Raw genomic sequence first — 25,185 nt, 5'->3', positions numbered from 1 at the left:
ATGAACTTTGTATTGTTCATTGATAGCTGCTGGATCGGGCTCGGGTGAGACACTGTGCGGTTTGACATTTTATGACTCACTGTGCGCATTAGTGGAATTACGTGCCCCGGAGTACAGTATCTAGGCTGCAGGGAAAAAGCTCCTCTGTCCTGGAATGTAACCCAAGCACTGAGCCCCGAGGTTTTACGGCCTCCTTCCACTTGACTTGAATGCCACATCCATAGAAGCTCATTCGCCTCTGACAGGTGAGAGAGAGGCAGAAGAAGAAGAAAAGGAAAAGGAAGAGGCTGGAGAATCGAAGAAAAGGGAAAATGTTTGCGTTCGATTACATTTGTCACAGTATTTCTATGACATAGGAGATGTATAAGCTATGATATGACACGGTGACACAGATTTGTGTCTCAGCATAGAATATATAGAGTTATATTCCAAAACACAATCATTATGCAAAGTTCATCACTCAATATCTCAAATATGGAGGATCCAGTAGGTAAAATTGTTGCCACATTTGTCAATGAAGGACTCAAGTTACCTAATATCCTTTAAAAAGTGCCATAATTACTTTTAATTTTGTGCTGTCAATCATCTTGTAAGAGGAGGTGACACTGTTTTTCACCTGCTGTTCTTGGAACAGAACTCCTCATTTTGTGTTTTTTGGCTTCCCGGCATCCATGTTGACCCACCGTACTCTTAATTTTTACCGCCTGGTGTCCAACAAATGCTCTCGTTCATGAGTTCAGATTCTCACAAACAAGGAACCGACTGTCCTCTCGCTTCTGCCTCCTGTGCTCCTTGATGAATCATGCATTGAGTCTTGGTAAGGGACCAACATGAACTGTCTCACACCCTCTTGTCTGAAAATGCCCTGCTTTCCCCCGTGCCAAAAGCCCACTTCAGCATACCGCAGGGTGTTGGGATCGGGGATGGGAGGGGCGGGGGGGGGTTTGGGGGACGAGTGTCATGGGTGTTGATTTCTCCTGAGCTTCTGCCAAGATGCCCTGCAGGGAGCTTTCTCTTCTTCGCTTTGAAGAATTTGATTTGTTTGATATCTTGAAAACACAATAAAAAAAAGTCTTTGAGGAGTGTCAGAGACTTTATTACTGTGATGAAAAGATGTTACATTAGCAATAATGTGAGTCATTCAAATATATAAATAAATGCACTTGCTCTCTCTACTTTCTCCCTTAGCGTATCCGTTCACCCTAACAAAATGGATGACAATGATGTTATAGACAATAATGTGGTAAGAAACTTGATAGAGTAGATGTAGAGACGTGTTGTTTTTGTCTTCCAAACGCCTTTCCTCCTTCCTACCAACTCCAAGTACTGTAGGCTTCAGGCAACAGATGGCAGTATTTCATGATCTCTCTTCTCTCTGGCCTCCCTGTATATTGTTGCTGTCAGTGGAAAACCTTGTATCTCCAAAATGTCAACTCTTCAGGAAAAGCAGGCTTTGGTTCGACCTCCATGCATTTTTGAGTTTTTAAAGCGTTTCATAAGTGTCGTAGTATTTTCTGGCCACATAGAGGAGCATGTAATCCTTCAACTGGAGTTAACATGGAAATCACCGAACTGGAGTTATGAGGTTTTCCCTTGACAACAGTGATGTTCAGTTTCAACATAGTTCTGCCTTCATGCAAGTAATTATCTCCACTGTCTGTCACTAATTCCACAGCACTGAGGTTTGTGTCGGAAAAAATGCCCAAGATTATCCACTGATGGTGATATACAAGTCGATTTTGACTGTAAACAATGGTTTATATATATTCCTAAGTCATTGAATGTACTCTTGTGTTTAAAATACAATAATTGATCAGCTATTTTTAAATTTTGTCCTTTCCTGTTTCACTGAAACCTATTCTTTATATGGACAAGTTCCCTTGAAATTTACAGTAATGCAAAAATGAACCTTGCAATCTCTGTGCTGCTGCCATCTGCTGGTGAATTCGGGTACAACAGACATTGCGACTACATTCCATTATAAACATAATTTTTCTTTTTTTTTTGTTGTCAGTTTTAAACAGCCATGAGTTATGAATGAGACTGAGGTCATGGAGTTTTTATAACCGGTGAAAATTGCTTGTTACCTTATCATAAGCCACAAGAGTATACATGCATATAAATGTACGTGTGTGTGCATGTGTGTTTCACCCATCCCTGATCCCAAAGCCCTGTGTGTGTATGTGTGTGAGCGAGAGAGAGAGAGAGAGAGAGAGAAAGAAAGAAAGAAAGTAAGAATCAGACCATAGAAGAGAGAGCAAGAAAAAGTAAGAAAGAGAAAGTGAGAGAGAGAGAGAGAGAGTGTTTGTGTGTGTTTGTGTGTGTGTGTGTGTGTGTGTGGGGGGGGGGGGGGGGTTGCAGCTGTGCTAAATTACTGGTGGAGGGTCTAAATCTCCCTAACCTGAACTAATCGCCACGGCAACTAGATTCCTCCAGAGCTGTATGACTGCCAAGGGACTTCTGTCCCTGTGTGTGTGTGTGTGTGTGTGTGTGTGTGTGTGTGTGTTTGCCTTAGTTAGAGCCCATGCAAATCACTGAAAAACCACTAGTCTGCACTCCTCTGCATGTCTGTGTAAGATTTGTTAGAGAAGTGTTCTCTGGAAGAAAATGTTTTACCCACAAAGAAGACAAAACATTTTATTTTAATTCCATTTTTGGGGATTGTGTCTTTCCCAGCACAGGCGCAAAGTTCATACCTGTCACCAGCAGATATTCACACTGTGATTGGTTGCAGTTACATCTTTACCACTGCTATCTGAAGACAGTAATTGCGTGGACCACCCACTTCACACTAACACACTCACACATTTCATCCTTGACACTTTTTTCCCCTTCCCTTGCCTCATTTAACCTATTCTCTTTCTCTCACTCACTTAATCCTCTCTCTCTCTCTCTCTCTCTCTCTCTCTCTCACACACACAAACACATTATCTCAATGTTTTCTTGCTCACTGTCCCCCACACGTATCTTCTTTCTCTCCATCTCTTTCTCTCTCTTACTTTTACTTTTTCCTCCTCTTTGATGTTCTCCTCCTTTCCCTCTCTTTTCTTCCTCTCTCTCTCTCTCTCTCTCTCTCTCTCTTTCTCTCTCTCTCTTTCTCTCTTTCTCTCTCTCTTTTTGTCACCGTACACACCTATACAGCACGGCCACATCAAAGCCTGACTCTCACTCCTTGCTCATTCTTCTGCTCGTCGGCTGTCCTTTATCAAATAAATATCAAGATATAAGATTGTGTGTGTGTGTGTGTGTGTGTGTGTGTGTGTGTCTCAGCCCTCCCAACTGTCCCTGCTAGGGTTTCAGAGGCCCAGTAGACAGGACCCCGTCATTGTCTCTCTGTTTAATTGGGATATCGTGTTTCTCTCCTCATGCTCTTTCCCCCTGGGGAAGCCGCACAGTTCACACGCTCACACACATGTTCATTTGTATTGTACACATCGCTATTGTGTATACCTCAGCTGTGTGTGTGTGTGTGTGTGGGTGTAGGTGGCAGGGCAAAAACATTGGAGATCTCTACCTACCAAGCTCATTAATACAGGGCTTTTACTTTTCTCTTGGAGCAGACAACGCAGTTTGTGCATCCAAATCCAAAACTCTAAGTCAAGTGTTGTGTCAGCTGTTTGGTCAGTGACTTATTTAAAGGAAAAATCAACCCTAGAAACCCTACCCTTAAAAAAAAGCAGCTGTTGGTGATGTACCTTGCATTCCTGGGCCCATTTTGGTGGTATGGAAGAAAACTCGGGACAAGAGAGCGGCAGTTTGACAGTTTACTCAATCTGCAGGTTAGGAGCCAAGGAACTCAAAGTCTGGAGTTTTATAGTGGTGGTGAATATTCATGAATATGTTAATATAGATGGAATATAACAAAGCTATTGGTCAAAAAGTATAAGGTCATATGAACAAGACTGAACAACCAATGATATAGTTGTATAGCCCTTTAAGGAGATGCATAATAAGAGGTGACTCCCTTCTTCTAGAAGACAACAAGTTATTTTGTCAAGGCCACTTGGTCAGTGTTTTCTATGAGATTTGGACATTTGCACATTCCAGGCTCACAGTTCTGTGAGAAACACACAAGATGTCACTTTAGTGTTTAAGCTACTTACTCTTATAATGGTGAAGCAGATTTAGTATTATTGAGTTTAGTCACTTAAGGTGTTAAATAAATGTAAATATGGGTCAAAGGTTACATATGAGCATATAGGAATGATGCTTATAGGTACTTTTCCATTTCTTCCTCAACAGTGGTATATTTTTCGTATTCCTGTGGATAACTGGCCAAACATAGACAATGTGACATGTCAAAACATTTATAGTGCAGCTACAATGGAGTTTAATAGAAGAAAATGTTTCAGCAAAATAAAACATCAACAGTAAAGGTCTGTTTTGGTGTCAGTCCCTCAGAATCAAAGAGGGAGGGCTTCTTTCTAGAGACGCCATTTTGCACCAAGAGACGTTCAACAATCATACAGGGAGAAATCATACATGTGTTTTGTGCGAGCATGTGTCTGCACAAGTAGATGTGAGCACATGACTAGATGCAAACTGCCACTGGAATGTGTATAGGTGCATGTGTATGTGTGCATGCATAATAATTAAAATGTTAAGTACCAGGTGGCTCTAATATTCGCATCCCTGAGGTCACTGACCCATAATGCTTTGGGTTTGTTTACTTACCCTGCTCATGGCCCTGTGCAGGTCGGTGCGGCTGACAGCTAATGCTGATGAAAAAGTATTGGAAATGTCAAGGAGGGAGGGAGAGGGAGGGAAGGGGCAGGAGAGCTGAATGTATGTGGGAGTAGCAGGGCATTCACATTGATATATTACACTGCATTTAAGAAGCTCTAGTCCAAAACAACATTCATTTTGGTGAAAAGATGATTCAAAACCTCTAAAATATTGTCAGTCAACCAAGAGTTTAATTTGGCAAAAATCCTTTAAAATGATAGATTTTGTTTTCATTTGGAGTTTTTGTTGGTTATTCTGTAAGAGTAGGTGTCAAGTTGGTTTTAAATTGTGAATATCTCATTTAACTTTTGAATGGAACTCTGTGTGTGTGTGTGTGTGTGTGTGTGTGTGTGTGTGTGTGTGTGTGTGTGTGTGTGTGTCTGTGTATGTGTGTGTGTGTGTGTGTGTGTGTGTCAGGCAACATGCACAGGCCTCTGTTGTCTTTAACAATGGATGTACTTCACCAACCAATCTTGTATTGTAATATAGTGTAATTAAATATTCGGATGGTCACATCTGAAAACACGCTGACATTTGTCTGGTTTTCTGTTGTGGAAAAAGAAATAATTCTTGTGAAATGATCTGCTTTGGCAAAAAACTGGACAGGAACTCTCAGCCTCCCTAATTGCCGTTGGTAATTACCGTCTGCAACCGCGAAGTACAGAGTTTTATATCATTTGTATAATGATTTTTTAATGCTTTGTTGATGTACCATTGCCAGTACAGCACTTGTGCTGTCAAAATGTATATCTCAACATAATGTAGAATCAGTTTTCCATAGTTAGACGTCTTGTGGAAGCCTGCTTGTCTTGGCACAGTATTTCTTGCCATGTAATGAAAGATCCTTGGGACTACAAGCAGGAGTTTGGGGGAAATCCAGCCATTTTAACTGGTGGATAAGGAGGTTATTCGCTCCTCCATTGCTGATCAGTTACCCGGAAAGTCATTACATTCTGTATTAGATAAGGAAAGCGTAAGGAATCCATCTTAAAACTTTGAATGAGTCACGATTCACTTGACAAGATTGTGAATTGGCTCCGAGGAAAAGCTGATGCATTGATTCTAGCACTGATTCTTTTGTAATAGTGAACCTCAGAGCCAAACACTCATTTGTGCCGCTATCTCTAACAGCTGGTTTCGCATCACTCCCAGAAATATTCAATCTGTTTCTCACATTAAAAAAAACAGCTATTTCATTCTGCCTTTTCACTCAAGTCCCAGCTAGAGCCCAGCAGGATGCACTTAACCGCTATTGTTGACAGAAGTATTGGTGTTTTATGAATGTGCAAATTATCAAGATGTGGCAGCTTCCAAGCCTCCAAATGTCATGCAGCGTGGGCGTGGGAGGTCCGTGTGCTGGAATGTGTAACAGCTGGATGTCCTAGCTTGGCAGATGAGGCGGGTGGCTGGATGACGGGGGCACTCAGGGCCATGTGGAGGAGGAGGGGGACCGGGACGGGGACGGGTGGGGGGGGGCAACTCCTCCCTCATCTCCCATCTGTGAGAACCTGGAGCTGGTGCAATTTCCGAGCTTTTTCTCCGATGAGGCAATGGAGTCCGTCCCCGGGGAGAGCGGGGCTTAAGACATCGATCCAATCAGATACGCCCTTCCCTCCCCTGCCGCCTCGCTCTCTCAGCTGCTGCCTTTCATTCATCCCTCGCGCTGTCGGCTTCGTTCGTCTCCTGCTGCTGTTCCCTCCAGCCCGTCTCCTGGTTTGCTGCAGCATTGTTCGGTTCATTTCTTTGCCCTTCTGTCCGTTCTCTAACATCTGACTCTTCCCAATTTCCCTATCACCACTAATCCTTTCCTACTAATCACTACAATGTACCACAAAACATACGTCAAAGTGCCACAAAGTTCCATTAAGAACTGCAAATCACCGTTAAGTACCACAACATACCACAAATGGCGTGTCTGATTGGATTTATGATATTGTGTCATGCTTTGTGGTACTTTGTAGCACTTTGTGGTACTTTTTGGCATGTTTTGTTGTACTTTGTGGTACTTTTTGGTATGCTTTGTGGTACTTTTTCTACTCTTTTTCTTTGGGACAGGACAATAAATCAGATAGATAAACATTGACCTGTCAGTATTAAGTCTTCATATTTTCTGAAGCCCTCTTTTCCTTTTGTGGATGTTTGAAACAGTAAATTCAATCATTTCAGTTCTGCTCAAGGTAATTACCCGCTGTCAGTCTCAGCACTAACAGCCTAATGTGCCCACAGTGTCATCTTAAGCCGTCAGCTGCTTCATCCTCTCAAGGGTGGTTTGGATGAAGTTCACCTTCATGGGTGGGCCTCCAGCTTTCTGTTCATATGCTTTTCCCACATCAGTCATGTGTTCCTCAAGTTTATCATTTTGCATCTATTCTAACTCCAATTTCAAAGTTTACCAAATTATGATTTATGTAAGATTTCTTCTTACTTGATCAAAATCAATGCCAGGCATGTGAAATTAAGCTTCCCTGCTTTTAAGAACATTAGTTCAGTCATGACCCACTGGCCACATGTTCTTCCTCCCCTTAACAGTAAATATTGGGGTTTTTTTGGCCTTTGGAGCACATGTCACAAAATGACTAAGCAACTGTTTTGACTTCAAAGTGCCAAAATGAAAGTTGAAACAATATCTGTTGTCTGCTACCTGCACTGTTTTGTGAAATTGGGACCTAAATATCTTTCTGATATCAGTTCAAGTATTTTCCAAAGCTTATAATATGTTTGCTTATAATAGGTTTGCCAAGTATGCCTTGAAGAAGATCTCTTGAGACTGAAAGCTTGCAAATATATTAAATTCTGCATAAATCTAAGTTTGCGGATGTCTGACTCCAACACCTTTGCTAAGCCTTCAGCTGGATGAGCAGTGGCTGTTCTCCATTCTGACAAAGCTTTTATAATACAGTATGCTTGTTTAACTTGTGTAACTTGGCCACCTCCTGCACGTCTCCATCCATCAAATGCTTGCTGGGAACTGAGCAGGTTGGAGTTAAACATCTCAAGGTCTCCTCGAACTCTTCTGAACTTGAGATCCTTTACCGCCCCTCACACTTGAAATTCGTAGAACGTGAACATAGCATGAAACTGAACCAGCAGAGACACAGTTAAGATTTTATTGTGGCTTATTTTGAAAACATTTTGAAAAGTCCATATTTTACTGAGGTTATTTCTGTGCACATCGGGTGTGTCACTGTGGTAACACGAATGCCTGCAAGCATGTTCTCCATGCTGGAAACGGTCTAAGGGGACCCACTCATCAACTTGTGCAGGGGAGGAGTCGCAGTGTGTGAGGGAGCAACTCTGATTAGCCAATGACTTCTTCAGTAAGGCAAGCCTGCCTCCACATTGGGGTCTCCCCCTGTCCATGTAAGTGTGTGTGTGTGTGTGTGTGTGTGTGTGTGTGTGTATGTGTTAATCTTCGTGAAGGGGTATGCAGCAGCTTGAGTGGATGGACTGAGTGCGCTGGGAGCTTTACTAGAGGGAGGGTCTGTGAGTTTTTATGTGTGTCTGCATTCATTCACTAGTCACTCAATGGCCCTCGGACAGCTTGGATTTAACTGTTGACCCGCTGGCTAACAGGTGGAGTTTGGGAAACAGTTAGAGCATTGTTGGAGTACCGTTGTTCTCTGAGACACTTGGAAGACCGCTGGGAGAGCGAAGCAGCATGTTGAGGTTCCAGATGTGGTTCCTTCTCCTGGTTCTGTGTGCCGGGCGCCTGGAGGCCTGGTTTTGGAGCAGTGATCCAGAACCCACCGAGGCGCCAACGGAGACGTCGGCAACAACGGCAGGACCCGAAGGCACCTCGAAGCCCAGTGGCACAAAGAAGGAGGAGGAGGACAACTTGGCCGGGGTCGGGGCACAAATCATCGACGTGGCCTCAGGAATCCGTAAGTTTGTTGAGACGTGGGACGCCACCCCGACCACTTGGACTACTAACGGAGGACTGGGAGAGAAGGTGGAGAAGCCTAACCCTAACACGACGGGTAATGCAGACAGGTCCGGAGGGGAGAGGGTGGAGGAGGGGTCTGGGATAGGGGCAGGGGACGGGTTTGGGTCAGGAGCAGGGTCCAGGGCTGATTCTGGGTCTGGGTCAGGTATAGAGTCTGTTTCTGGATCTACATCAGGGAGGGTTGAGTGGTCAGACATCACTGTAGAACCAGACCTTGAAAGGGGTGTAGTCCTGCTAACAAATTTAACTGGGATTGTGGGTAATGTTTCTATCATCAATGAAACTGTTGAGGGTGTCTTGAACTCCACGCTAACCCCCCCTGATAGCCGCATCAATAGTTCTGACTCACCTTGTCTGCCCGTCCCCTCTCATTGGCCCATTTGCTCTGGCAAAAGGCCGAAGTATTTCACGCTGCCCAACTTTTTCAACCACACCTCTGTGGAGGAGGTGGGGGCGGTCCTACAGGAGTGGGCCTGGCTGACGAGGGCGGGGTGTCACCACGGCACAGAGTGGTTCCTCTGCCTCCTGCTGGCACCCAGGTGCCCCAGATCCAACGCAGCACCCGCCCAGTTGCCCCCACTCCCTTACCTGCCCTGTCGCAGCTTCTGCCATGTGCTGCGAGACAGCTGCTGGGCGTCCCTGGAAAACGGGCGGCTCCCGGTGGAGTGTGACCTCCTGCCTGACAGAGCGCAGGAGCCCGGGCGTCCGGCGTGCGTGTCAGTTAGTAACCGTAAAGGTAACTCCGGCGGGTTAGAATGTATCCTGTCCTGGCGATACATTTTGAATCCGATGTCACGCCTCTCTTTGTCACTGATGTTTATGCGTTAGTCTGTGTGTGTGTTTGTTGCAGACTGTGTAGTGTTTGTTTTAGTAAAAGCTGCGAGACTTGCCACACGTTGCTTTTTTGGATTTCTTGGCGAGTCACGTGATTCACTTTAAATGCTTGGCGGCCGTTCGTTCATCCTGTTGTGAGTGTGGTGCTGCAGATGATTGTTCCTACCGCTGTGGCGTCACTCACGCTCCACTGCACATGTTTTGAGAAGTGGCTTTAGCACACAAGCATGGCACACACCTTAGATCACTTCACTGTGACCGACTGCATGCTACACTCATGTCATTGTCTTGTCAACTGCACAGCGTAGAACTGCATCCTCAAAAGCACAATTTTTTAATGTATAACACAGATATGTGATAACTCAGCAATGGTCAGCAATAGCAATGTTATGGGTTCTTTGAAAATCATTATTGCTAAACCGATAACTGCAGACTGCAGGCAATTCTTGGTTACAACTTTTATTTACTTTGCATTGAATTTAGAGTTGTTGAGCAAGCTAATGCTAATGCAAATATGTTATCTTGCATTCAACAATATTGAGAACACCAAAGAAGAACATGTGGAATTATTGCTACCATGCATACCATAAAATTTTACACATGTGTGCAGGAGGTGGGGACAGGTGGGAATTGAGTGAATACATGCAGCCAAGTCCTTCCTGGCTGCACAGAAAACATTTAAAGATAACTCTGTAAAACAAAACAAAAAAAATGCCTCTTTTTATTTTCCTCTGTGAGAAAGGGATTTTCCTTAGTTTGGGATAGGGAATGGGTGTGATGTGCAGTGTTCAGGAGCCATTCCCTTAGTATAAACCCTCAAGACAGGAAATGTTCTAGAGGCCCAAGTTTTAGTGGCTCCATAAATTGTCCTCTATAGCATATTCATTAGGGAGCAGATCGCTGCAATATAGAGTATTCATTTGGGGGTTGATGTGAACTCCAGTACATAAAACACTGTTTATCATGTCATTTGTTTTTCCATAGGGATACTCTAACGTAAATGGTCTGAGTTTTAAGTGGCAGATAGTTTTGCGATTTTCCATGTGCCACTTTTACCAAGTAGGGTTTTTGTTTGGATAACCTATCAACTTCAACATAAACCACACTCTCAATGTCTAAAGTTGGAAAGCCCTTTGCTATAAAACATACAGTTATGTGTGCGGTGTGTGAGAGTTTTACACTATGGTAGTATACAGTATGAATAGTTGATAAAAATGTGTGTTTTCTTTGAACACCTGTTGTGCGGGGCAGAGAATTTGTCCATTTTTTTGTTTGTGCTCATATTCAGCTCGACAAAGCCTTGGCTCTGCATAAGGCACACTGTTGATTTAGATTGTGCTGCTGCATATGCCAAGGCAGGATATGAAACATCACTGTGCCTGTCGTTATGCTGTTTTCATTGGGTGTGAATTTCCAAACACCTGCATTTGCCCATTCATTAGCCCATAGAGAGAGAGAGAGGGAGGGAAAGAGAGACAGAGGGAAAGGTGGGAAATAAGAGGTTTAGGTTCTTGTTAGCTAAATTATTTTCAATCGACTGTATTTTTCAAGAAATGCACAAGAGATCGATCCCTTGATTCTATACCTGTACTTATCGTTCCGTGTTTATAATCTGATAAAGTCTGTGATACTTTCTATTTTCCTGCCACAGAAGAATGGATACTTTTTGTGTGAGATGATGCAGATACATATATCATTCTCCACAGGACATATTGACAATGCCTTCTGTTTCCCACAGCATTCGGCTGATAATCAGTCTATTGCTCCCTTATCTGACCATCGCATCCCACCCTCACATGCCAATCTCCCTAACAACGCAATCACACCACACATTTGCATATTGTATTCTCTGATTGTCGTCGTTGATATCGTATTCCGCAGTCCGTGATCAGCTGGACTGGAATTTACCATTTGTCTGGATTTAGAGGGGACTGCTGTTTTAGCATCCAGAGTCACAGACAGAGAAACAATTGGACAATTGGATTGGATTGGGGGGGGAGGGGGGTGCTGTGGTTGGCATTTATGATAGATATGATGTTGTGGGTGGGAAAATGGTCCAGTCCAGGGACAAGAGTGCGCCGATTGTGTCCCTGGTTTGGGAGAAAGGGCAGGGGTGTCGCGGCGGATAACAAGGCGGCCTTGTGACTGAGATGAGACGGGGCGGCTCGAAAGCTCCGCCAGGGGTCAGAGGTCACCGCCAGTCACCCACACTCTCATGCACACAACCGCTGCCAGTAGCGACCAGCAACACTTAATGGGTGGTAATTAGAGTTTCGGCCGGCCCGGCAGTAGATGAGCAGAGACGGAGAGAGTAGGACAAAGTGTGAGCGTGTGAGAGAGACCTTTATGTGAGCGGGGAATTACCCGGTCTTTCATTCAGAGTGGTTCACAGTAGGTTGCTGTGAGACAAGGGGTTTAGTGCACAGTGTCTCTAAACCCCTGCATGGGATCCATTTCATCATGCATTACATTATTGTCATGTTTTAAAGCTGCAATGTGCAACTTTTTTCACATTAAAATAACAATAAACCAATAGGATATATTATACATTATCAGTTCGCATCTGAAATTGACACAGAGTGTGTTCATGCCTAAATTTGACTTGAACTTTAGCCTTTCTGTTTGCTTTTCAATTATGTTTGCGATGTTTTGGGGCGTAACCCATTTGCTATGGGCGTGGTCAGTGGGTTTTAGCTATCAATTGGGTAGCGGTTAACCATAACAATGGAGGATGTTAGTAATAAAAGAAAGTGCAGCAAAGCTAAATGTGCCGCAGACAAGACCTGCTCAAAATCACAAGTGAACATCGGTTACTTCAGACTAGATGCAATTTCGAAGCAGACTGCTCATCAAGATAAGTGACAAGTGTTTGGGCCTGAAGCTGCCCAACTGAGGGCGAGGAGGGCGGGACTAGCATTATACTTTTCTATCTCAAAGCAAAAAGTTGCACTAAAAGGTTTAAGAGGAACATATCCACACATTGCAAGAGCTGTTAAGGGAATGTGCATCAATCCTTAGCAACTAGAGGAATCTTTCAAAGAAACCAAATGTCAAAGTTTGCCATTTGCCATTTCAACACACTGACCGGATTCCACACACACAGAGACAATAGTTGGATTGGATCTGAGCCAAGTGAACCAAACTGTATTTTAAAGCCTTCACAAAGCTAGATGAGAAAAAACTCTGGACCAGCTCATGTCAGCTGAACGGAGAGTATCGCTTTCTCTGCCTGATCCCCCATCAGTCGGCTTTAATTGGCCCCGCTCTCGGCTTAGCCAAACACGGATTAAGGGCTGACTGGGGAACAGAGGCGGCCGTAGATGTCCCAGCTGCGTCGCCTCCGTTTGAAGTGTTAACTGATGGGCCGAGGTTCTGTCTGCGTCTCCCCGTTTCAGTAGCACAAAGTCCTGTTGGTCCAGGCCCAGGAGGGTAGAATTGCAGCTGGGTGTGTTAATGGTTGAACCCACTGGCTTATTGGCAAGGGTGTGGGGGGGGGTATGATCACTTGTTGTTTGTGTGAATGGAAGTGTCGGGTGTTAGGTTGGCTAAATATTGAATGTCTCTTGTTCCCTCCAGAGTTGCTTAGGATTTAGTGGCTTTTTTCTCCTTTCTTTTTTAAAGGTATAGCAGCAATTACTGGAAACATCTGTTAAGTTTTTCAAATGTAGTTTACAGACACCACAAAACAGTCTTTAACTATATTACAAATAACCGCCAGGCAAGTGCAGTGGTTCATTTCAACTGTATTGGCCCTCTGCCTTATGGTGTCTCATTAGACAATGAAATGAGTTTGTTGTTGAACGCCGTTGCAGCGCTCACATTTCCAAATAAGGATTCCAGTTTTCAGATGCAAGGTAAAGTAAGCTGTCCTCTACATGGTTGAGGCAATACGTACTTTGAGAATGAGGTAGTGTTTTGCATGCAACAGACTAAAATTACAGACATTGCTCACACAGATTGGAAGTCAGACATGCTTTTACCGAATTATGGATTTAAGGGCATTTTGGGTCATGCAGAAGAGGAAGGTTGTTGCAGCGAGTCAAACAGACTGAGGGTGAAATTAACTCTAGTGTCTTTTTGTTATGATACATTTTAGTTGAAAGTCCTTTCTATCCAGCATAGCTCATCGCATTTCATCATATTTCTCAATGAGAAAACTGTCTTGAGATTACAGTAAAAACACCTTTATTTTTTATCATTTCACTCTACGTGAATAGAAGAAATTGCACTTTTTGTTCAAAAAAACGAGTGAAAAAAGAGTGAAAAGGCCCATTTAAAACTTTGGCTATAGCTATATTTCCTATAAATGGAAGAGGAAACTGTTTGAAAAAGAGATGAGAGAGGGGAAAAGCTCTAGCGTTGGTGAGTCCAGCTTTCTCTCTCTGCTGTTGAGGAGACAGTTTGGATTTCGCTCTTAGGTTTCAATCGGTGGGGACGGGACACTCTTCTCCGCTGCAGCCCCACTTAGTGATTTAGGCTCATCAGACGAGTGGATTTTTACATAAAAATCTTGCCTATACTGCGGCTTTAAAGATAAAATGTGAGTGTATTTCATTCATCACAGAGCCAGCAGCTGTTTTTTCCCTCCTGACGTCTCTGCGCTTCCCTCAGAGCTGTCTCTCTCACCCCCTGGGGAGGCGCCTCACACGCCTCACACTCCTCACACTCCTAAACCTCTGGAGGAGGCTGCTAGTCCCAAGAAGACTTCAATATGTTTTAACTGGCATGTCGACGCAACACAGGCTTTGGGGACTGATACTTTCTGTGTGCTGTGTCCTATTGGAGTCCCTCGTGGTCCACTTTCCCATGGACATCTGACACATGTTTCCTTCCTCTGTCTGTCCATCTGTCTGTCTATCTATCTTTTTTATCTCTGTCTTTCTGCACCTCTCTCTCTCTCTCTCTCTCTCTTTGTCTCTCTTTCTCATATCACCAGTGATATAGGCGTTGAATTCCCTGTGGGTTACATGTCGGAAAATGTAGACACTCGTCTTTAATAATCCTCTGTAACAGAATACATAAGATCGTCTTTATTTGCCTACGCCTGCAGGGCCGTGACACATTACGGCGTGTTTCCCCTACATGTGACGGATCCTGCTAGCACGGAGAAAGGGAGACGTGTTGGATGGAGAGACAGGAGCAGGGCAGGAAGCCACAGCCAGCCATCTGGGTTAATATGACTATTGTGTTGGAAGCACGGTTCCCACGTTTGCAAGTTATGCCAGCCTCCATCTGTCCGTCGGCAGACAGCCAGGACAGTGTGGCGAGGGAACAGCTGATCACTGACTTTGGCACAGTGGTTAAAGTGAAGTCAGGTGGGCAGTGATGGGATGGGGAGTAGCAGAATAATTACTTTTTTGTGATAAATACCAGTAGTAACTTAACACGTTCATTTTTCAATTCTAGTAATCTGTTATTATTCACTTTTTAAGTGTTGTCACTTTTTCTTTCACTTTTTTTTGTTGTTTTTCATGTCTTGTTAAAGCAAATTTTACAAAAAAAAATTGAAAAAAGTGAAAATCCGGTGGCATCTTGTACAGATAAAACTGCTGCTAATTGAAAAAATGCAAACCAGTATGCTTGATGTAAATGAGATTGGTTCAGTAGGTTGTTGTTTTAAAACATTTTAAAACAACGAACATCAACACACATTGTCACATGTCTATGACATGTATTTGAAGTGGGTAACGCAAAAGTACTCTAACAAGTTACTTTTAAAAGAAGTAACTAACGCAACTAGTTACTTTTTAAGATAAGTAATAAAGTAGTTTTAAGAGATGTTTGGCTCTCAGAGCTCCGAGTAAAATGAAGAGTCTCAATCTGCTCATGTGACTCACTCACCTGCAAATAGTTCCTATATTTAGAAAGAAAAGTCTGCCAAAACACTGCACTTTGTACTTTTTTGCACTTTGCCACACGATAAACATCAAACTAAGGATCATGATCTTGTGAAAACTGATTTTCACAAGTGCAGGCCTCATACATGCTTTTGCCTTTTGACTCACAGAACTAGAATAATCCATTCCAAGGCTGAATATGAGGTTGTAGCCTTGATAAAGAACTGGAGGAGTTGGCATTAAGGTTACAGATGGAGGCTTATAAAACAAAAGTTTGCCAATATGAACCCCAGAATGGTTGGGAAATGTGAATGAGAAACGCTCTCCCAGCTTGGCAGAAACTGCTCATGGGCATCTCAACAGTTACTGGCCAGCTGGACTGTTCAGTGGCCAACAGTGGGAGATGCTAAAAAAAAAAACAGATAAAGGTTAGAAATATTCACAGGGTGCTGAGCAAGAGCAGTGTGGGATTTTCCTCAGTCGTATTTAACACTTCAAACATTGAGTTTTATATATAATCAAAATTTTACCCACCTGATTTGTGTTTTGGGCCAAAGCTGGATCGGCCATGATGTCATGTGAGATTAACCAATAGCAGGTGCCCACAGTGGGAAGTTGACCAGCCTGCATGCCACTCTCTGTCTCTAATTGGCCAAAATCCCACAGGATCCATGCTAAGCTGAAGCTGATGTCTAGATGACGTAGCAACACTCACCACTGCATTATGGGAGTGAGTGTATGTGTGTGTGTGTGTGTGTGTGTGTGTGTGTGGGTGTGTGAAAACATGTGTTTAGGATTATCCCCAGCCAGTTTTGGGTTGGTTAGTGCAGATGTGAAAGTTGCTTGCTGTGCAGTGTGCAGGCACAGTTAGTTATAAACTGATTATCCCATAAATAGCTTTCCATGGCAGCTTCTTGCTCAACATAATGTGACTTTCTTCTCATCCTGTAACTGTCAGGTAAAAGGTTTTGGCTGTGAGGGAAAACTCTCCTGATAAGATACTGTAGCATTCAGATTTTGACTTCAGGGAGACGTCTGTTTTCCTAATGGACAGTTGTTGAAACTAGGCCAACTACGCCAAACACTGCGCTCTGGTCAGTAGGTAATCTTTATACAAAATGTCTATCCAAAGGAATGGGTTTGAATTCAATAAAGTTGACAATCTTGCAATGTTTTAGTTAATTTCATAGAGGACATGCGATCCATGTACTTTGAATAGGAAAACTGTTTAAACTAATTAATCACTTCATACCGCATGTAGTGCTGCATATACAATATTTTATACTTAATGATGTGGAAAGTAAGCCTATTTTCAATGAACCCACAAAGTGCCTTGTAATTACTGTACAAATTGAGTTTCTTGGTTAAGCATTTCGAGTCAGAAGGAAAATTAGAAGTAGATGGAACTGCTACTATTTTTGGTTCTGGCTGGTAAGTTTGTCAAACCAGTTCATTTGAAGTCAAACTAAGCAACATCATTGGTGGAAATCTCCTCTACAGGCTTCTTCAGCAGGTGTTTGGTGTAGTCTGAAAGTTTTCCTAGTTTATATTTGGCTGGTAAAATAATGAAAGAGGCTAGTGATTTTCAGAGTCAAGTTGGCATTATGAATGATGTACAATAAAGAGCTGTCTGTCTCACTTCAGGTCGGTTGCCCTTTCTCTAAGTGAGTTATGTCTTCCTCTGCCCTCCCTGACTGAACCCTTACACTTACACTTAACAGGCTATATATAATACTTTCACATCATTTGGAAGGCTTGGGAAATCCCCATAATCGCTGATCTGTGTGACCCTTTAATGCACAGACTTTGTGGTTAGCTTCTCTCAACAAAAAAGCTCCCTCGTTATGAATCTGCTGTGACAGGCCACCCTCAAGAGAGCGCTGTGTGGAGCAACATAGAGGCTGGCTCCCTTGTGAAGCCGATTCATGTGAAGTTAATGGTCTCATAGCTGCTGCTCAATTCCCTTCAGGCTATTTCAGTCTATGGGAACTGAATTATCAGCAGTTTTTCCATTAATTTTACCCACTCCCTCAGACTCAGAGACACTGAATTTGTAGAAAATAGGAATCCAATATTAGTGAAACCACTTGTGGTTAATGGACTGGACTGGAGTCAGCAGTGTGCCGATTTATGCATTGAGGTCTGTGGTTTACCATTTGACCCAGAGTCTCAGTGTGGTTTAGGGTTTGTTGTTCCAGCACATTATGACCAGAGGCTCTTATCATGGTTCAGTTAGTTAGTGAGGCTCACTGATTGAAAGGGGTTTTCTAACTTTCTGCACTTCCTGCACTGTAAAATTAATGCATCCTAACAAGTTAATTTAATCTTGAATTTGGTCTTAAAATCTCTAAACTTCCTCTTAACCTAACTAGAAAAAAAACTGACATAACTTCATCTGGCTACAATATGAGAAATAGCTCATTTGTCTACTGGCAACTCTGCACTCCTGTGGAGAGTTACTGTATGTTCACATAGACTGTTAAAGCTTTGCAGATGGCCTGTCATCCAAATAACATCAATCCTGTGGTCACAGTTTATAAACGGAACACAAAGAACCATTAATCACTTCAACAATTTCTATATTTTCATTTCCAAAGAACTTTGCTGATTTGCTGATCATTTCTGTGCTTCAAACTGACAGCTTGGGAACTCATGCTGCCTTCAAGTGCTCCTCGTAAACTCCCACTTCTGAGACTGTAAAACGTAAATTCGACCTGTTGTGCATTCAAGTGCTTTTGGTCAGAAATTATAACAAAATTGATGCCATAACAAAAATATTTTTTTGTTGGCTGATGTTTTACTTTAGGAATACAGGTTGACTTGAATTTGAACAAAGATTGAAAATAGAAACATACAGCAATAACAGTTATTTACTATATAACACACAGTAATAATTGAACCTACATCATTGTTTACATCAGTTACATGCTGTCTGCTCCCGAACTCATAAATTTGGTATTTACGACAGCACTTGAAGGCAACGTCAGTCCATAGTCTGATTTTTAAAAAAAGCACCTTCATCTTCCTGCCTGTGAATCTTGATTTCCTCTCTCTCCTCCCGTTGCAGAGGACAGCGGCATCTCTCTGCTGCAGCTAATCGGAGACCCGCCGCCGAATGAGATCACCAGGCTGTACGGGCCGGGCGGCACCGCGGCGTACCTCTTCACCCCGGCGGCGGCGTGGGGCCAGCCGGCTCTAGCCCACGTCCCCAACCCCTTCTACCGCCACTTCTCCCTCCTCTTCCACGTCAAGCCCTCCACCCCCGCCGCCTCCGTCCTCTTCTCCATCACCGACGGCTCCCAGAGGTTCATGTACGTCGGCGTCAAGCTGAGCGAGGCGCGGTCCGGCCGCCGGAGGGTGCAGTTCTTCTACACCGAGCCCGACTCGGAGGCTTCGTACGAGGCGGCCAGCTTCGAGATGCCGAGCCTGGAGGACAGCTGGAGCCGCTTCTCCCTGTCCGTCTTCGAGGACCAAGTGACTTTCTACCAGGGCTGCGACTCGGAGCCTCAGGTGGTGAAGTTCGAGCGCTCGCCGGATGACATGGACCTGGACGCCGGGGCGGGGATCTTTGTGGGTCAGGCGGGAGGAGCCGACCCTGATAAGTTCCAGGTAATGTATGATCTACAAATGAATGTATGAATCATGAATTGAATCTTTATTGTGGACCATTATCAAGAGTATTTACCTGAACTGTGTTTATTTGTGTGTTTTTCTTTCACTGTTTGTAATAAGGAGGTCTAATTTTGTTATGCATATTCAAGTGTCTTAGGACAAAGGACAATTGCATTACCTATGAAAAGCAGCCTTGTTTTTAGCTCCATGACATTTTTTTTTATATTATCCAATGGGTTTTGAAAGGGTAATGAAGGTTAGGTGAGGTTCTGGGTAATGAAGTACTTCAAACTTTCAAAAATTCAAGAAGTGATCTCCTGCTGCCACATGGGGCCGCCAGCGAGTGAAATTACCTAGTGCAGCTTTAATGTGCACAAATGTGTAGAAAAGTAACATAAAACTGATGCTGTCCCAAACTAGATACATGGATGTGATGAAAATTACACTTCATAGTGTATTCCTTAACTCTTAGATAAATTAAGCTCTGTACCATTTTCAGCTGAAAAAGAGGCCAAATTTTATACAGTTGAATTCATTCATTTAATTCCAAAATAAGATATCAACCATTGGGAAAAATTGTCACCTACTTTTATATAATAATCAGTAGCAAATTTTAACATTTAAACACATTGTGTTCTAACTAAAATATAGTCAGTAACTTAACATGCCTTTGGTGAACAAAATGGTCACTTTTACAGACTGGATCCTCTCGTATTTTAGAGATACTGAACAATGAACGTAATTGTTTTTTTGCCAAACTAGCTCTTGGGAGAGAAGTCAATTATCTAACCGTAAAACTGAAGAGCACCGAGAGAGGAAATGCTCCAGCGCTGAAGAGAAGATATTTCCTGGTCATATTTCTAAACACAGACAGAGATGAGTGAAAAACAGAAAGGAATCCCCGTCCAAATATCTCCCAGAGGGCATGGAAAAGTCAGAATAGTACACTGTGTGCTAAAAGAGCAGGTGTGAGTGTGTGAGTGTGTGTGTGTGTGTGTGTTTGTGTGTGTGTGTGTGTGTGTGGTATGTGCTTGAATGTCTGTGCATTTTTTAACCTAACCTCTTTAATTTCTCCCTGTGGCATCTCACCGCAGGTTTTGTGTCTGGGTCACTGGCAACAAGGCAGGCAGACACAACCCTCCCTCTCCCTGTGAAACTATTACTTCTCCTCTCTCACCTTTGACCCCTGACCCTTGGCCTGCACCCAGTCAGTGACCACATGTGATGGTCACATGGGCTTTGAAGTTGGAAAAGTGGGGAGTCATGTTCATTAAAAGTCCAAATTCAAATTCGCCCAACTACTTTTTTGGCGAACTTAAGATTGCCTGAAGCCCCAAATGAAAAGGGTTTGCAGTTCTGGGTGCTATTCTATTCTATTCTATTCTATTCTATTCTATTCTATTCTATTCTATTCTGTTCTATTCTATTCTATTCTGTTCTATTCTATTCTGTCATTTGATACCTTTCTATTCTCTAGCCTAGCGTTATTCTCTATGGCAGGGTATTCTCACTGATAGAGAAAATTCAAGTCGCACACTCTTTTCTCTTAGTTTTGTGCTTTATCCTACCAGACATTTGGGATAAACTGGATAAATAAAGCATGAAACTAAAAGAAAAGAGTAGAGTGTGCGAGTTGAATTTTCTTTTTTAAGTGGAAGTGTTACAAAAGCCTCAGTGTAGGATATTCTCACTGGTCAAGCGTCATTAAAGTCCACCTGGAGCCTGTGTCGTGTTTAGCAGCAGGCTCCGCTGCGCATGGTGTAGGAACATGGGCCCGTGCAGAATAAGATTAGGAAGATCGTCCCGGGACAGAGCGGCGAAGGCAGCTGACACAATACTCTGCTGCGGCATGAGTCACTTCTCTGCCTCTCTCATACTTTCCATCTCTTCGGAGGCTTCAGGGGAAAACATATTTCACGACTGGATGGAAGATAAGAGTTAACTACTGTGAGTTTTTGTCACTTAGTGAAAAAACTCATTCACTGTGTGTGTGTGTGTGTGTGTGTGTGTGTGTGTGTGTGTGTGTGTGTGTGTGTGTGTGTGTGTGTGTGTGTGTAGGGTTCGATCGCAGAGCTGAAAGTGGTGGGAAACCCTCGGGCAGCGGAGCGTTTGTGTGACGATGAGGACGATTCTGACGCTGTGAGTATTTGTGTATTTGATATTTCATTCAAAGGCAAGCTTCACTGTCAAAATACTGTTATCGAATGTTTCTCTCTCTCTCTCTCTCTCTCTCTCTCTCTCTCTCTCTCTCTCTCAGGCGTCTGGTGACTTTGGCAGTGGTGATGGAGAGAGGAGACAGACCAGTCACACTGTGAAGGTCTTTATCATCATCAGTTTCTCTTTTCATTTCGGCCAACTTTCAGATCTATCCAGTATGACCTTCAGCAGTAATTTAATTTTAGAGTACATGAATGAGGATGTAAGTTCAGTGGTCAAAACCCCACATCAAAGTGACTCACAACTCCCCTAATGGAGGCATGAATCATCAGAATGGTGATCTCTGATACCAAATAATGATTTATATTTTCCCTTTTCAGGCTGTTTTACTGATTCATTGTTGGAAGAAGCCTAGAGGCTGCAAATATTCAGCGGTTCACAAGAAAAAGGCTTTCATCACAAGGATTAAAAACATGATAATACTGTAAATGTGTAGATTAGATATGTATTTTTTTCTACATTGCATAAAACATCTATAATCACTTTCAATTGTGACCATCTGGTGTGCTGCAACTAGGGTTGTTATTGTCTTTTTTATTCAATATCGAATATCACAGTCTGGAATACCTGCAGTTAAATTAGATTTTATCGATTCATTTACTTGTTCAATTATGAGTTTTGTAAGTTAATTCTTAATTTAAAGGTAGCAAGTGGGTTCCCCTGCCTTAAAGAGCCGCTAACCCCAAAAGAATTATGGTAATATGAGTTTCAATGGAGAGTTTTAGTGTCCCACGATGCTCTAAATGCCGTTTCAGAGGCTTTTCCACCCTGACAAGAATAAAAGACACTGGAGACTTGTAATTTTTTGGCATGAAAATTGAAAAATGTAAAGATTGTGAATATGGCACAACATATCAGCAGCTTCAATACAAAAATATCAGTATCAGACATCAAAAACCTCATATCAGTTGAACCCTAGTTGCAGGTTGAGGACCACTGACATAGGCAACGTTCTTGAATGTAAAAACAAATCAGTGCAATAATCTGATATGGGAGATTCACACTGGGAATCTATGCTGGCAGTTGAAAACTCAAGGGGTAAAGTGGCTGCAGATGTTTTGAACCATCCTATTCTATTCTATTCTATTCTATTCTATTCTATTCTATTCTATCCTAGACCACCCCTGCGTCCCTGCAGCCGGTGCCAGAACCCCCACTGACATCTTCACAGGGAACCAGACTCACAGATGCAGGTAGGAGCGCTTCATTACCAGCGGTGAAATCACTTAACGACTGCAAATCTCCAAAGATTCACCTATAAGCACGCATGGCTGCCAAGATACTCATCAAAGCAAAAAAAAAACAAAAAAAAACAAACAGTGGGGGAAATTGTAATGGAAGTTTTTAATCATACCACAGCAGCCGTTGCTATAAAATCATCCCAGAATAGCTGTGAAGTCATTTGTGTTAGAAATATGCACATTATAGCGCTTGTCTGGGCTTGAAAGTCTGGGGGGTTTTGCCAGGGAGTTTCAGCATGCCAGGGTGAAGTCAAGCTCTCTAGCTCCCTCCAGTGGACAGTATAGGAGGTAATGCATTTTACCCTGGTCACAAAATACTGTGCATTGATATTGTTGTATGTAAATCAGCCTTGCAAAACAGACAACTTTAAAGACAACTGGCTCACAAGATTTAAGGGAAACTGTCTGAATGCAGTTCTGGGTTTAAAGTCATGTTTACAATATGTTTATAGCCATAGACATTGATGAGTGAAACGTCAAAATAAAGCCCAAATGCAGTGGTGGAAAGAGTACAAAAATATCCGACTCAAATAGAAGTATTGTTACTTTGCTGATATTTTGCCTAAGTAGATGTAACAGTACTGGTGTAAAAATCTACTGAAGTAAAAGTAAAATGTCCTCAGAGTAAAAAAGTTACTGAGTTACTTCTTAGAAAAGAGAGCAGTTAGATGTGATTTTTTTCCATGCGACTCTAAAAGAATGAAAGGACAGAATTCAAACTGGATTCTTTTAATTGGATAATTTAGAAATTACAAAATAAACGCAAGGTAATGCCAGATTTCTCTTCTCACTGCGAACGGCTCCACAGTTTTTAAATTTATCACGGTCCAGTTTCTGATGCTGATAGACACAAAATTTTACTCTGTAATGGATGTGATTTAAAATGTAGTGAAGTATACAATACTTCAGTGAAAACATGCTTAAGTAAAAGTAAAATTACTAACTTCACAAAAAGTTCACAAAAAAGCTACTCAATTACAGTAACATGAGTAAATGTAATTAGTTACTTCCACACTTGCCCAAATACACTGATTAAGTCTTTATACACTAAATCAGTGTATTTGGGCAAATTCTCTAAGTCTTTATACATTAAGAGAATTGTATTCAGTGTTGCTCTGAAACAAGAACGCTTTTCTTCAGACTTTCTTTTCTTAAGACATTCAGACAGACATTAACAAGGCGTTACAAGCCTCGCTCTGCAAGCCGACACTTGCAGCCTTCACGCAGCCGCTGAAAGACAACCGAGGTAAAGTCGTGTTTGTGTTGCATCTGTGTTGACTTTAGACAGCAGGCATCATCAGCCTTCGGTGGAGTTCAGGCCTGGATCGCCGGGTCCAAAAGGTGGGTGGCTGGGTGGGAAAGGGATCCTGGCCATCCTATCACAGCATAGAATGAGCGTTGTGTATTAATACAGTGTGTCATCGTGTTGAGTGGAGCATGGCACTCGGCATGGAGCTGTGGGCTGTGGGCATGTTGGTGGAGGGCGGTTGGCATCTCGATGTTCCAGTACAATCCGTGGCTGCTTCATGTGAAAACCTCGTAACTCCCATTTTGGTGGTTTTTCATGTTTTAACTTCCCTTGAAGGAGTCGATGCTTCTCTGTGGGTTGAGGGGATTCTGCCACTTTTAGGTCTTATGAAAGCCTTTCAAAATCAGTTCCATAAAGTCAAAAGTCAAATGAAAACAAGATGGATTTAGTGAAAAGTTGATGATATGTTGATCCATCATGAATCGTCCTTGGAGAAGCTGGAAGTGCAAGCACCCCAATTCTCTTTCTTCGGTTTATCTTGGTTAAACACTGTCCCACTTGGAATATTTCCAAAGTTATTTGGATCTCTTTTACATTAGGTTCAATTTTAAAACACTTGAATGAATACAAATCAATGAATACAAAATAAAACACTAATAAAAACATATACATATACAGTTTCACTAGATGCTTTATGGACAAAGACATGGAGTATGGTGTTGGATGGGTGTACGTATGTGTACATCTATGTATAGAGAGAAATTGTACCATTGAGAAACAAGAGATAATAGTTATTCCTTATACAATAGCGCCCTCTACAGAACGTATTGCTACACTGCTTCCACTGACTGAACCATGCCTGTCAACTCCACCAGGTGGTATAAAAGCCAACTGAGGGAAAGAAATCAACTTACTGTTGTAATACAGCCAGATTCACTTTGTATCCACATCAGTATCAATATTGATAAGAGCAAAAGATCTAATTTAGCAGTTTGCTCAGTTTCTTTCATTTCAGGCTTCTGTTTTCAGAGAGTGGGGTTTTGCTTGTGGTGCGGTTCTGTGCTTTCAAGTTTTAACGATTGCTGTTATGATCCTCATGATGTTTACATTTATGAATGTGGTGATGGTGATGATAATGATGACTGGAGTGATGATGCTGATGTTCCTCACTGGATCACTGTGAGCAGGTTCATGCACAAATGGGGTCAGAGTTTTGCTCAGTGGTTTGAGAAAGATCCCAATATGATTGTTAGGATACTTGGGTTAGTCATACAGTAATATTATTATTCTTTATATTTTGGAATACATACTGTTGTGATTTGATACTTCAATATGTGCCAATTTATATTTCTGTTTCACTTTCATTTGACTTTGGTATTTTAACTTTTAGCTTTAATTGACATCAGCAAAAAGCATACAAATACAATAGCACAAGCAAAGCAAATACAATATTATATAAATGCCAAAATCAAATGTACTCAGCAAATCTTAATCTCTTCTGTGAAAGCCACAAATGAAGTGCTAGAT

General features: G+C 42.4%; 1 protein-coding gene across 1 annotated transcript in view; it reads left to right on the top strand.

The window, feature by feature from the left end:
- Nucleotides 1-8,383: 8,383 nt before the first annotated feature.
- The window catches only part of col18a1b (collagen type XVIII alpha 1 chain b), a 36,201-nt gene continuing 19,399 nt past the window's right edge, over nucleotides 8,384-25,185 (top strand). Inside the window, exons 1-6 of the mRNA XM_071535483.1 lie at nucleotides 8,384-8,702; nucleotides 18,407-18,948; nucleotides 21,010-21,090; nucleotides 21,209-21,262; nucleotides 22,286-22,361; nucleotides 23,694-23,750. Of these exons, the coding sequence (XP_071391584.1) occupies nucleotides 8,384-8,702; nucleotides 18,407-18,948; nucleotides 21,010-21,090; nucleotides 21,209-21,262; nucleotides 22,286-22,361; nucleotides 23,694-23,750 (1,129 nt within the window). The remainder of the gene's footprint in view (nucleotides 8,703-18,406; nucleotides 18,949-21,009; nucleotides 21,091-21,208; nucleotides 21,263-22,285; nucleotides 22,362-23,693; nucleotides 23,751-25,185) is intronic.

Source organism: Centroberyx affinis, unplaced genomic scaffold (genome assembly GCF_046629955.1).
Source record: "Centroberyx affinis isolate AG114_WGS23_722 - 3 ecotype Tasmania unplaced genomic scaffold, CSIRO-AGI_Caff_v1 ptg002720l_1, whole genome shotgun sequence".
Taxonomy (NCBI): Eukaryota; Metazoa; Chordata; class Actinopteri; order Beryciformes; family Berycidae; genus Centroberyx; species Centroberyx affinis.
This window is presented reverse-complemented; position numbering and strand designations above follow the sequence as displayed.